The sequence below is a fragment of the Canis lupus genome, chromosome 20 (assembly GCF_003254725.2).
Source record: "Canis lupus dingo isolate Sandy chromosome 20, ASM325472v2, whole genome shotgun sequence".
In the NCBI taxonomy this organism is placed as follows: Eukaryota; Metazoa; Chordata; class Mammalia; order Carnivora; family Canidae; genus Canis; species Canis lupus.
In genome coordinates this window covers 23,433,104-23,445,941 of record NC_064262.1, presented here as the reverse complement: position 1 = coordinate 23,445,941, position 12,838 = coordinate 23,433,104, and the positions used below count along the sequence as shown (strand labels likewise).

The window sequence follows — 12,838 nt, the reverse complement described above, 5'->3', positions numbered from 1 at the left end:
AAAATAAAAAACTTGCCTTTGTACATTTTGGCTCTACCCCAAACCAAAGTTCCAAGACAATTTTTCTAGAAGGTGTATTAGAAGGTCACTTTTTGGCAAAAGCTACATCTATCTTTCAAGTTCGTTTTCTTAAAAGAGCACATATGAATATTTGAATAGGAAAAGTTCCCCCAAAGAGGACTATTTTATTTTCCATCTTTCTTCTTTTCCCTTCTTTTATTTCCTCTTTGTTAACTCGTCTTTCTCCCCCTCACTTCTTTCTTTACTTCTTTCTTCCTCTGATTCCTTCCTTCCTTCTTTCCTTCCTTTGATCATTCAGTCATTTAGCAAATGTGTCAATTCCTACCCTTATGCCAGGCACTAGGGATAAAGAAATAAACAAGATGTGGTCCCTGCTATCAGAAAGTGTCCAGCCCAACAGGATAGACAAACATTGCTATTGGGAGATGCACTGCAAAAGAGAGGTTTGGCTTGCAAAGAGATCATACCATGGGAATCCAAAGCTAGTCTTTGGGAAAGGTTCATTCAACAAATATTTACAGACCAAACATAAATCAGATTCAAAGCTGAGCACTAGGAATAGAGTGATAATAAAAAGAAAAATTACTGCCTTTACCCTTTACAGGAAAAGCAAGACATTATTTGAAAATGTCAAAATAATACATTGTGAATATTATTGTGGGAGAATGTGAGATTGTGGAATCACATAGCAGGGGAATCTAACTGCCAGTATAGTTCAAGGACACCTAAGGAAGACCTGAATGATGAGTACAGGGATCAAAAATAAATAAATAAAATAAAAATAAAGTATAGGGTTTAGACTTCTATCCTCTCCCTTTTTATTTTTAAGATTATTCTCTTCTATTCCAACTTTATACTCTCCCCTAGCATTTCCTTTCCCAGAAAACCTGGTGTTGTGATAATTTTGAATTGCTTGGCTATGCTTCAGCATTGACATGAAGCCATCAACACGAAACTATATGACTGAATGTCAAATTCCTTGGCAGACAAAAAGGATCGGACATTAGCAGTTTCCCATAAGTGCCCATTCTTAAATGGCTGACCCAGTTTGTAGCCCAGAGCAATCCAGTGGCTTGGTATGAGCTCTATTAGATGACCATTTGGGGAGCAAGCAGGGTTTTTATGATGCCAACCTTCAAGTTTTTAGCCATCTGCTTGCCAGTCATTTCTAACCTCATCATCTCTTTCTATCTTGACATATAATTGTCATCAATGGGGACTCTTTTTAAGAGAAACATTACCCTTAGCAATTCATCTCTGTGTTTCCTCACTTGTGCAGGGCAAGACAGTGATGTATTGAGCTGAGAAGGAGGGATCATTGCTTGGAGCATATTGGGCTTGGCTTTTTTTTTTTTTTTTTTTTTTTTACTACTCCAGCTCAGAGAGAGTTGCTGCTGCCAGAAATAATCTTGAAATGCTGTCTTTCCCCCCCTTTTTGGATATTAGAAACTTTCTCTTCCTGTTAAAAATAGGTTTTGATAATGTGCTCAGAGGTCTGACAAACACAAGAGAAAACGCAGGAAAGAAAGTAGAGAGCTGTTCCATGGAGGTTCCCTGCAGGGGACTTTGCTGTTGCCACTAGGGTGAACATAGACAAAAGGGAGTGAGAAGCAAGGCCACCATTTAGAAAATTTATGGTAGAGGGGGACTGAGAAATTGATGTTCATCTAACATATATAACATTTTTTTTTTTTTTATGATAGCCACACACAGAGAGAGAGAGAGAGAGGCAGAGACACAGGCAGAGGGAGAAGCAGGCTCCATGCACCGGGAGCCCGATGTGGGATTCGATCCCGGGTCTCCAGGATCGCGCCCTCGGCCAAAGGCAGGCGCCAAACCACTGCGCCACCCAGGGATCCCATATTTTTAGACTGACCTATGTTAGTTGGGTAATTACTGCATTTACCTTCTACTCTAAAAGAACAATGAGACCTCTTATAAAATGAGATTTAGGATATGAGTCTAATTTCTTATATTTTACCTCAGATGTTTCCCATAGACAAAGTCAAATAATGATATGAGCAATAATCTGGAAAATCTGAGTAGTACAGACAACATTTATACTGGCCTGTTCTTTATGCCACACTCTTCACCTTTAGCTAATAGGTCACCTCACCATATTACTTGCCTTACTTACTACAGATGCTGGGTGAAGTCCAGAAAAGAAGCTATTTTCCAGATAATCCATAAGCAAAAAAAGGGAAGCTCAATTTTCTCAGCACTTAAATGACTGCTTTGAGAGGCCATAGCTCATCTTGAAATCATTTTGACTTGGATTGAGATAAAATTTAGGACTGGATTGGTACTGGCGCCAAAGCAAAGTCTGAAAGACATTTACATGACAAATATTATCATTATGCTTTTGCAATAACCTTGGCAGTTAGGTTTGAAAGGACAGTTCACTAGGTAATATTTAAAATGCAGATAAAAAAATTTGAAGGAACAATTTTCTAGTTTCTAGGAATGGTTATGACAAAACTTACCCTTCCCTTTCATCAGCAGGACAAAGCTGGGGAATGTTTTAGTTTTCAGTCCCCTTTTTCAAGCAACCAGCTAACAAAGACAATAGATAATTAGGACTATAGTTCCAGAACATCTTGAAAAATTCTCTCCCTGTTGTTATAAGAGAACTGAGCTATTTCCTGTCAATGACCTAATATTTTTATTTCATCAGTACAAGTCAGGGACCAGATTAACTTGCTCTGGTTGTCTATGGCTAGGTCAGTCACAAATATAAACTTTTGGATTCAGATTTGGTCCAATCAGGCATTCTAAATTTTAGGGTCCTCTGGGTTCCAGGACCTACTTGCATATTCCACATTGACATACCTAAGCAGTTGGTATAAAATGAAGCTGTAGCTGAACCTGTCAAGACCAAATGAGGTTGTTATTTAGAGCAACGTTTCTCTGGCTTCCTGTGTGCAAATCCATGAGCCCATGGAAGACCTGGTCTGGGGTCACTGACTTTACACACACAGTATGAATGAAAATGGAGTACTTGTCAATTTCCAGTCACTGAGTTATCCTCCCTTTTTCAGAGAAATTTCAACATATATGCCAGGATGGGACTGGGGAAAGAGCACTGTGTATGGGATCAGAAGATCTGGCCTCTGGTCCACATGCTGCCAAAGAATAGGTACCTGGGTTCTTAACACATAGGCTAGCTTTTTACTAATCTCGATCTCAGTTCCCTTCCCTGTAAAATGGGAATAATCATAACTTCATTGGGCTTTAGTAGCCATAAAATGAATTAAAAGTTTATAATGTATCTATCATGGTGCCAGGAACATAGTAAGTAGTCAAGAAATGGCTAACTCCTGTATTACTAGAGTTATTACCACTAGTAATATAGCTGTGTCACTTGCTAAACCCTTATCAAATACTAATAATATTATGCCAGACGGTGTTTAATAAATAAACAATATCTGTCCTTGAGGAGGTTATATTGGGGGGAGAGGGCACATAAAAACAATAAGATAATAAATAAATTACATGTAGTAATTGAAAATTACAAATATTCGGGATCCCTGGGTGGCGCAGCAGTTTGGCGCCTGCCTTTGGCCCAGGGCGCGATCCTGAAGACCCGGGATCGAATCCCACATTGGGTTCCCAGTGCATGGAGCCTGCTTCTCCCTCTACCTGTGTCTCTGCCTCTCTCTCTCTCTCTGTGTGACTATCATAAATAAATAAAAATTTAAAAAAAATAAAATAAAATTACAAATATTCTGCAGGTGACACAGGCAAGGACATGGAGCAAAATAAGGGAGATCATTAAAGCTTTCTAAGAGAATTATGATTTAAATAGGGTAGTCAGGTGAGGCTGAAAAAAATGATATCTGGGGCAAAGATGTAGAGGAAGCGAGGGAGGGAGCCAGAGATTTGCCATATTCCATGTAGGGCATACTTTAACTTGTCAAGAAGGCCAGAGAAGCCTCATATTTAGAACAACCTTCTGGTTTTAGAGTAACCCTCAAGAGGGACCACACCTGCCATGTTCAGGAAATAGCTTAGAAGGAGACCAGTGTCCCTAGAGCAGAGCAATGGAAGGAAAGGTGGTAGCAAATGGGGTCAGAATGTAATTGGGGGAAGAAGTGTGAGTTGGATATTTAACTCTGATAATCTTTGTAGTAAAGTGTTGACTTCCTTTTGGAAGTTCTTCATCAATAAAGAATGACTACTTGTGGCAAGATGCACAAAAGCAAAGCTCTGGAGTCCAGCAGACTAATTCACACTTGTGTAATTTGGGGAATGTTATTCAATCTCTCTGAATCTCAGCTTTTCATCTGTAAAGTGGGGACAAAAGCCTTTACAGTTGCTGAGAGGTTTATAAATAATGTAGGTAAAGTGCCATGTACTGTGCCCAGCATCCAATCGAAGTTCAGTAAATGTCAGTGAGCACTGAGCTGACACAGAGCAGTTGCTTTGGCTCATCTACAAGGATGCTAGGAGAGAATGGCTTTGGGCCTCCAGTGGCCACCTCATTGTCCAAATTATTTAACTCAGAGCAATAATTTGGATGACCGGCACATCTGTCATTGATGTAACTGTAAATCAAATGAGACTCAAGATGTATCCTAGAAGATTTTCTATAGCTTGTGCCATTTTCACTCATAAAGTTGCTCTAGTCTTGTATTAAAGCCAAGTGGTAACTTTAGAATTGGTGGTATTTTCATGAAGTATAAAACCAGCAATTAACTGAATTGACTAAGGGTAGTCGGAGATGACAATTTTAAGTTAAAGCAACCTGATTGCCAGTATCTGGGTTGAGGAGAATAATGTGATTAGCCCTATTATTTCACTAACTCTAATCCCAATAAAGGCAACAATGTAATACTCTTCCCATGATCCAAGGTCAGGCCCCTTACTTCCTGCTCATAATTTTGCGTTGTTTCTTCTGATTTTCCACCTTGCACTTCTCCAACCCCTCCCTAACAGAGTGGCCAGGGTGGTCACTTCTGAACCATATCTAGTTCCTGTCAGTTCTTGGCTTCAAAATCCCTATTAGTGCCTTACTGAAACAGAATCACACTGAGTACTCTTTCTGGAGAAGGAAGCTTTCTCCAGTTGAATCCCATTTCAGGTCTTTAGTTCCATCTACTAGAGCATATTTTTTTTTTTTTGAGCATATTTTTTTAAATGCCCTGACCAGCTTCTTAGAGAAATCTGGTTCTAGGACTGGGGTAGGAAATATTCAGGATGAGCCTGGGGCATCTTGTAGAGTAAGAAAGGAAGGAAGTGCTCAAAAAAGGTGAGGAGGGGGCAGTGCAGGGGGACAGGACACAGAAACCAACTGAAAGAGCTCACAGTGGCCAGGGCTAGACCATTCTAAGCAACAAAATAAATAATGTAGTATTGGATTATAACCCAATGTGTGAAATAAACATCTGTGCGTCCATACTGATATAAATGATAGAAGGTGGATGGGAGGGAGGAGACACATCTGTCATGCAGACGAATTCCCAGTAATTTTAGTAGATGTTATAACCTCAGAGAGGTGAAGCATAACTGTCTACTCCCTAAGTGTAGGCTGCACATAGTGACTTTGTCACACAGTAACAAAGAGGACCATAGAGAAAAACATGGAGGAGAGTGATGTTACAGTGGGGTGATCTGACGAGCAGTACCTTAGCCAAGTGATCAAGGTCAACTTCAATAGTGGCAAGTCACTATTAGTGTGTACTGATATGATATGATGTGATGAAAATGGCACTTTACCTCTGTAGTCTTCCTCTAGAAATACATAACCTCAGTCTAATCATAAGAAAAGCATCAGATAAATCCCTCTTGAGGAACATTTTACAAAATAACCTGAGCAACGCTTCTCAAAGGTCATCAAAAAGGAAAAAATGTCTGAGAAACTATCATAACCAAGAGAAGCATAAAGAGATAAAACAACTAAGTGTAATATGGGATCCTGGATGGTACCCAGGAACACAAAAAGACATTAGGTACAAACTAAGAAGATCTGAATATAGCATAGACTTTAATTAATAATAATGCATATTGTAACAAACCTAGCATACTCATATAAGATGTTAATATTAGCTGAATAAAAATAGGAAATAATAGGGTGTGGCATGTGGGAACTCACAGTACTATCCTCACAAATATTCTATAAACCTAAGACTATTCTATAATTAATTACAAAGTTGTGTTTTAAAAAATACCCCAATCTTTCACGTTAGTGAAATGGTTTTCCTGCATCATGACCTGTTGAAGTTCTACCTTTCAACTCACAACTTAAGAAGCTTTTTGAGTTCCTCAGAAACAAATGGGTGTCCCCTTCGACCTATGTCTACAGAACTTGGTACTTGCCTTATGATGTTCATTTTAAGTTAATTTACTTATTTCTTCATTCATTTAACTAACAATTATAGTGTGCCTACAGCAGTTGTTGACAATAAGGCTAACGTTGACCCTGACCAAGCTTTCAACTTGCTTGTGGTCATAGACTTGTAGAAATAGTTGTGTAAGGAAATGTGTGGAGTGCCAAGAAAACCAGCAGTGGTAAAAGTAAGGAGATGTTCTCAAAGGAACTGACCTTTGCATTGAGTTCAAAGAAGACTTAATGGAGTGAATTCATTTGAGTTGTGGGTGGGGGGATGGAAGGATGGGAAGTAGGAAGGAATATTCTAGGACAAACCATATATGCACAGTTACTGAGGCAGAAAGGAGGGTGACATTCCCAAGGAAATATATCAACATGCTCAGATACGATCATAGGTAGCACATGCGGACTCTCCAGTATGTGTCAGGCTCAGTGCTAACCCCTATACATGTGTTGTCTTGGTTTTAACTCCTGTGAAGCAGGTGTTAATATTGTTCCCATTTTACAGATGAGGAAACTAAAGTCCTCAGTAAGTGGCAGAGCTGAGATTCAGGGTAAAACAGGCTGGCTAGAAAGCCCAAGCTCTCCTCTCCCACTGAGGGGAGGCCGAATTAGTCCACCTTGAAGCAGAGACTCTTGTGTTTCTTTCCCACTAAACTGGGATGTCTCAACCTGGACACAGATGACATTCTAGACAAGACAATCCATTGCTGCACTGTGGGATGTTTAGCAGCATCCATGGCCTTCACTTGCTAGATGCCAGTGGCCCCTACCCTCCACCAGTGATGACAACTGAAAATGTCTCCAGACTTTTCCAACTATCACAGATGGGGAGGGTGACTAGCAAAATCGGCCCATCCCCACCCCTGCCTTGAGAATCACTGCATTCTATTGTGGGTTCTCAGGATAGGATGGAGCTGGGTCTTAGGTCTTTCCTGTCTCCTCTCTTCCTTTTCCTCCTCACCTTTTTCCCAGTGTTTCCTAAGGGCCTACCATGTATGGACTGAACACATGTCCCTAACAATTTATAACATAGTAACTTATATATAATGGTTGCTTGACAAATGCTTGCTGAATTTATGCCAACTCAGTCCTAAATGTTCTGGATCCATTCTTGTCAAATAAAATACATTCTTCCTGAACATAAAACTTGATATTGGGAAAGTTAATTCCTGGTTTCTAGTCACTTGGAGTATCTTTTTGTCCCTGCAGAACTGTCCTACAACCTGGCAAGAGCCACCTGAATGCTCACCAACATTCGACAGATCCAGCAGTGCACCTGTTAAGAACTAGTGGAGAGTGACATACATTAGGTTGCCAATAAATGTTGAATGCATGGCTGACCTGTAACAATTAAGTGAAGCCATATGCCTAGCTCTGTAATTTGAGATGCCATTTAAAGCACATACCTATTTTCTCCAGCAATTCCTTCTATCATTTTTGGATGAGATCTGGATTTGGGAAATGACTCCCGATTTAGAGTTTTTTATTCAGCCTCCTTGAGAGTGGGCAGGCAGTGGGAGGGAGAGCTAATTTTTGGGCAGTTTTCCTGCCACTGTAGGTCCTGTATCGCTGGAGTGTCAGTTGCTTGCTATTAGTAGGAGGGAGCTCAGAGAAGTCTAAATGGAAAGATAACACAGGAGTGAGCTCCCAAAATATAACGCATTTAAATCAGGTAGGCTCTTTATTTTGCGTTAGCTCCAGGCATGGCATCGCTTCACTGCTTCTCAGTATATACAACCTAGAATCATCGCCTCTTGAGGGCTATTCATTGGTGTTCTTTGTTGCATTTGAAACATAGCGCTGTAACACCTGTCTTCTCCAGGACTGTGCAACCCTAGCATAGAGTCTTGTATACATGTGTAAATAGATGTTACACAGAGTGGGTGGGAGAGAATCCCACAGTAATTATACTTCTCAGAAACTATTTCTATAATTTCTCTCCCTTTCCCCAACCCCTCCACACATACCCCCACAGGGCTTAATGGCCACTGAATTATTTCTAATCAGCGTCCCTCTTCTTTCCCTCTTGCCAGAAGGAGGGACATGTGAAGTGATAGCCGCGCACAGATGTTGTAATAAGAATCGCATTGAGGAGCGGTCACAAACAGTAAAGTGTTCCTGTCTACCTGGAAAAGTGGCTGGAACGACAAGAAACAGACCTTCCTGTGTCGATGGTAAGTAGCTGGTTTTACATCCCTCTTTAGGTGTTTATCTAGGTGTTTGCGGTCTGTGATAGATTTCATTGTTTGTTTGTGTCACCTATATATGGTTTAGAATAATGAACAAAGTACATCCAGAGTGCTAGAAGGTTGTACAAATGCCAGTCCTCAGCATAGTTAGAAATCTTGTTTCTCTGGTTTTGTAACATACACATAACTTATCTTAATGTTTTTCTAGAGAAGAGTAAGGTAAAAGAGCTTTCCAAGTTGAGAAATTTGAGGGTCCAGCTCATTTGGGAAGTGATTTTGGATTGAGGTTTTATATAATGATGATGGAAATAGTGGTACTAAGGATAACAATACCTAACATTTATTCAGTTCATATTTAATGAGCATTTACTCTATGGCGGGCACTGCTCTGGATGCTTCATATACATTTGTAAGTTAACAGAGGCACTCTCAATGTCCAGTGCCAAGCACTGTCCTAAACACTTTTCGTGCATTATTTTTTTTTTACTCCTCCCAACGATCTGATAACAGTTACCTATTACTTTGTAATGAATTACCCCCAACAACCATGCAGCTTGAAACAGCGAACATTACCTCATCGCTTCTGTGGGTCAGGAATTCCACTTAGCTGAGTGTGTCTGGCTCCAGGTCTCTCATGCAGTGGCAGTCAAGATCTAAGGGCTTGACTGGTGCTGGAGGATGGTTTCAAGATGGCTCACTCACGTGGCTATTGGCAGGTGGACTCAATTCCTTGCTGTGGAGACATCTCCATAGTTGTTCTGTGTCCTCACAGTGTGACATCTGGCTTCCCTCAGAATGAATAATCCAAGAGAACAACATAAAAGCCACAGTGACCTTCTTTTTTATAATCTAGCCTCAGAAGTTACACTTCACTGTTTCCACAATATCCTGTTGGTTATTTAAGTCATCCCCATTCAGTATGGGAGTGAGCTAGAAGGTCTTTCAGGCCAGAGGACAGGGATCATTGAGGCAGATACACTTTTCCTCCCATTTTAAATATGAAGAAACTGCAGCTTAGAAGGGTTATGGAATTGGTCTCATGACTGACAAGTTGTAGCTTGGCTGGCTCTTAAGCCCACAGTAACTGACTAGAATACCAAGTCTTGACCACCATCTTTAAAACAACTTTATGGGCAGCCCATGTGGCTCAGTGGTTTAGCGCCGCCTTCAGCCCAGGGCGTGATCCTGGAGATCCGGGATCGAGTCCCACGTCAGGCTCCCTGCATGGAGCCTGCTTCTCCCTCTGCTTGTGTCTCTGCCTCTCTCTATGCGTCTCTCATGAATAAATAAATAAAATCTTTAAATAAATAAATAAATAAATAAATAAATAAATAAAACAACTTTATATGTTCAAATAGTGAATCCAAGTTTCAAAAGGACCAATATCCCTCCCCATCTTTATCGTTCATAATTTTAGAGCCAGGTATGAGATGATGTTCAAATTCTTCAGTAAGAAGATCAAGACTCTGATTTTAAGTAAGGAAATCAGTACTCAAGTGAATCACTTGCTCAGAGTCACACAGTAGCAAGTAGAACCTGAATCTCGTGGCTTAGAGTCCATCATTCTACCTCTAGAAACAGATGGAGCAGTACATCTTCTAGATTGGCTTGTGTTACATATTTTCATTAGGAAGTATGGTGGTTAGAAAGAGAAACACAGTCAAGCTAGACCAAGTAAAAAATTTTTAAGAAAATAGAAGAATCCTGGGAAGTCCAGTTACCAGAAACCTCAGGAGATTCATTAATTCTTTCAGCAGCATCCATCATATTTTCTTTGTTCGTGGGACACACTATATCTGATCTCTGTTGCCCTCATTCTCCTTCATGTGGACTGGCTCCCTCTTCTAAGATTTTAGTTTTTGAATCCCCATAACTTAGTGGCAGGTGAGAAGCTTTTATTTCTGTGATGTCAACTCTGATCTGATATGGCATCACAATATAGCCCAAATATATTTGACTCACTTTCTGTATTTTAAATGTATTCTCCAAAAAGACCAAATATAACTGGCCCAGCTTAAGTCACAGTTAACCTTTGCCCAAACAACCATAGCCAGAGAACTGTACATGTAGCTTGTACAGCAGCCCCTGTGTACCATGTCAGGTCAAGTTTTCTTTTCTTTTTTTTTTTCTTAAAGAACGTGAAAAGGCCAAATTTGGGGATATACTATGACCAGTAAATTCTCAACTAACACATTTTCAGGGGTCATTTGGCACTATCTCAAGATATTTTTAGTCTAGACGTCTCTTGCAATTAGGGGGATGTTATTCACACCTGGTGGGTAGAAGCCAGGGATGCTGCTAAATATCCTATAATGCACAAGACAACACCCACAACAAAGTATTATCCAACACCAAATATCAATAAAGCTGAGGTTGCAAACTTGCACTATGATTATTTCTTTTGTTCTAGATCACAGTCAACATGGTAAGACACCTCCAATACAGGAAAGGCAAGCAGTTAGACTAGAAATGCCACTTCGTTCACTTGCAAGAAGAAACTCCTGGCCTTTGAAGCCAATAAACATTATGAAACCATGATAGTTTCTCAAGTTGTCTGCCAAAGAAAGCATTGAGACTGTTAATTATGAATCTCCATTTTGTTTCCAGTTCATTTTTATCTCTAATGATCTAGAAATAGAACTGCCTTCAGGATTTGGATGTAAGACACGAAGTTTATGCTGGCAGAGGGGGGAAATGGCATTTGGCCCTAAGTTTCTATGAGAAGTCAAGCCACATAATGGTAATATTCTATCTCTCAGAACAAGCTTGTTTGACTTTGGAAACTGTGAATCCTTTAGTGCAGTAGATTCAATCAACAGGGCTCTGGGTCCCTATCTTCCAAACAAAAGTGAATAAATTATAGAGTATTCTACAGTGTCATGTTGATGGTTTATAGATTCTATAGCATTCCACTCTTCCGAAATCCTTGAATCCATTGGTATGCGTGAGAAAAGTCTGTATGTTGCTATGATCAAAATTGTTTTTATGCCCCAAATCTCTACATGCAAATGAAAAATGAAGCATAGATATAAATTAATAATTCCAGTGTAGTTATCAAGATCACAAACTGTGCAATTAGACAGACATGAACAGAACTCGGCTATACCAGTTACTAATAGAATTACCTTGGGCAAGTCACATATGCTTTTTAATTTGTTCCTTGGCTGTGAAATGGAGATGATAATTATTTCTACTTGTGGTGGGGATTAAGGAAGTCATGTGTACAGTGTGTTTTGTGTAATATCTCTTTAAGTAAGTGAGTACCATTCAGTATTCACTAAATGTTGATGTGTATTTCCTATCCTACTAGTAAGTGTGGGGGTAATGCTTAGAAAGACACATTGTGGGCAGCCCAGGTGGCTCAGCGGTTTAGCGCCGCCTTCAGCCCAGGGCATGATCCTGGAGACCTGGGATCTAGTCCCATGTTGGGCTCCCTGCATGGAGCCTGCTTCTCCCTCTGCCTGTGTCTCTGCCCCACCCTCTCTCTCTCTCTCTCTCTCTAATGAATAAATAAATTTAAAAAATCTTTAAAAAACAGAAATACACATTGTTTTACAAAGTTTTTTTGCATTTTAATTTAACACAGTGACATTTTACCCACCATCTTTTCCCGGAACTGCTTCTAACTAATTATCCTGGATGTCACTAATGCTGGTAAATCATCCTCAGGAATGCATGTTTCTTAGAAGAGTTTTGAAAACTACAGAAATAATTTATACATTAAAATTGCACATGATATTATTGCTTAGAGATTATCATTACTTTGTAAGAAAACATGTACACGTCCATTTAGGCTTAACCCATCATTAAAAAGAAATTCACATGGTAGGTATTTTATTGAACTAAAATGTTATAACACAGTTTTATCAACAACTTGTTTCACTTAACATATGGTAAACATTCCCCAAATTAAAACATATTCTTCAAAAACATTTTTGTTGATAGCTATATAGGTTTTCAGGTGTGGATACATTTCCATTTATCTAACCATTTCCTCCACTTGAGCACATATACGATGTTTTGCACATTTCCCTTTCTAAGCCTAAAAATGGTTAGAAGCCGGTTTCTCTCCATGATAGCAGTTGACAGTCCATGCACCATATTTGTCCTGAATATATTCTGTTGTGCGTAGTGCATTTCCCATGTAAAGTGCTCCAACTGCTGTTACTGACCTGCCTCTGAAATTACAGTTCACTTGCCTTCCATGGTGTTTTAAAACCCGGAGAACAGCCATGGTTTTAAAATAAGCATATATTCTATCATTTTAAGATTCAAAATCAGAGACCAGATGATTTAA

The 12,838-nt window shown here is 39.7% G+C and overlaps 1 protein-coding gene across 1 annotated transcript in view; it reads left to right on the top strand.

Moving 5' to 3' along the window:
• The window catches only part of TAFA1 (TAFA chemokine like family member 1), a 494,714-nt gene that overhangs the window by 371,876 nt on the left and 110,000 nt on the right, over positions 1-12,838 (top strand). The window contains exon 3 of the mRNA XM_025456522.3: positions 8,386-8,526. Within this exon, the coding sequence (XP_025312307.1) occupies positions 8,386-8,526 (141 nt within the window). The remainder of the gene's footprint in view (positions 1-8,385; positions 8,527-12,838) is intronic.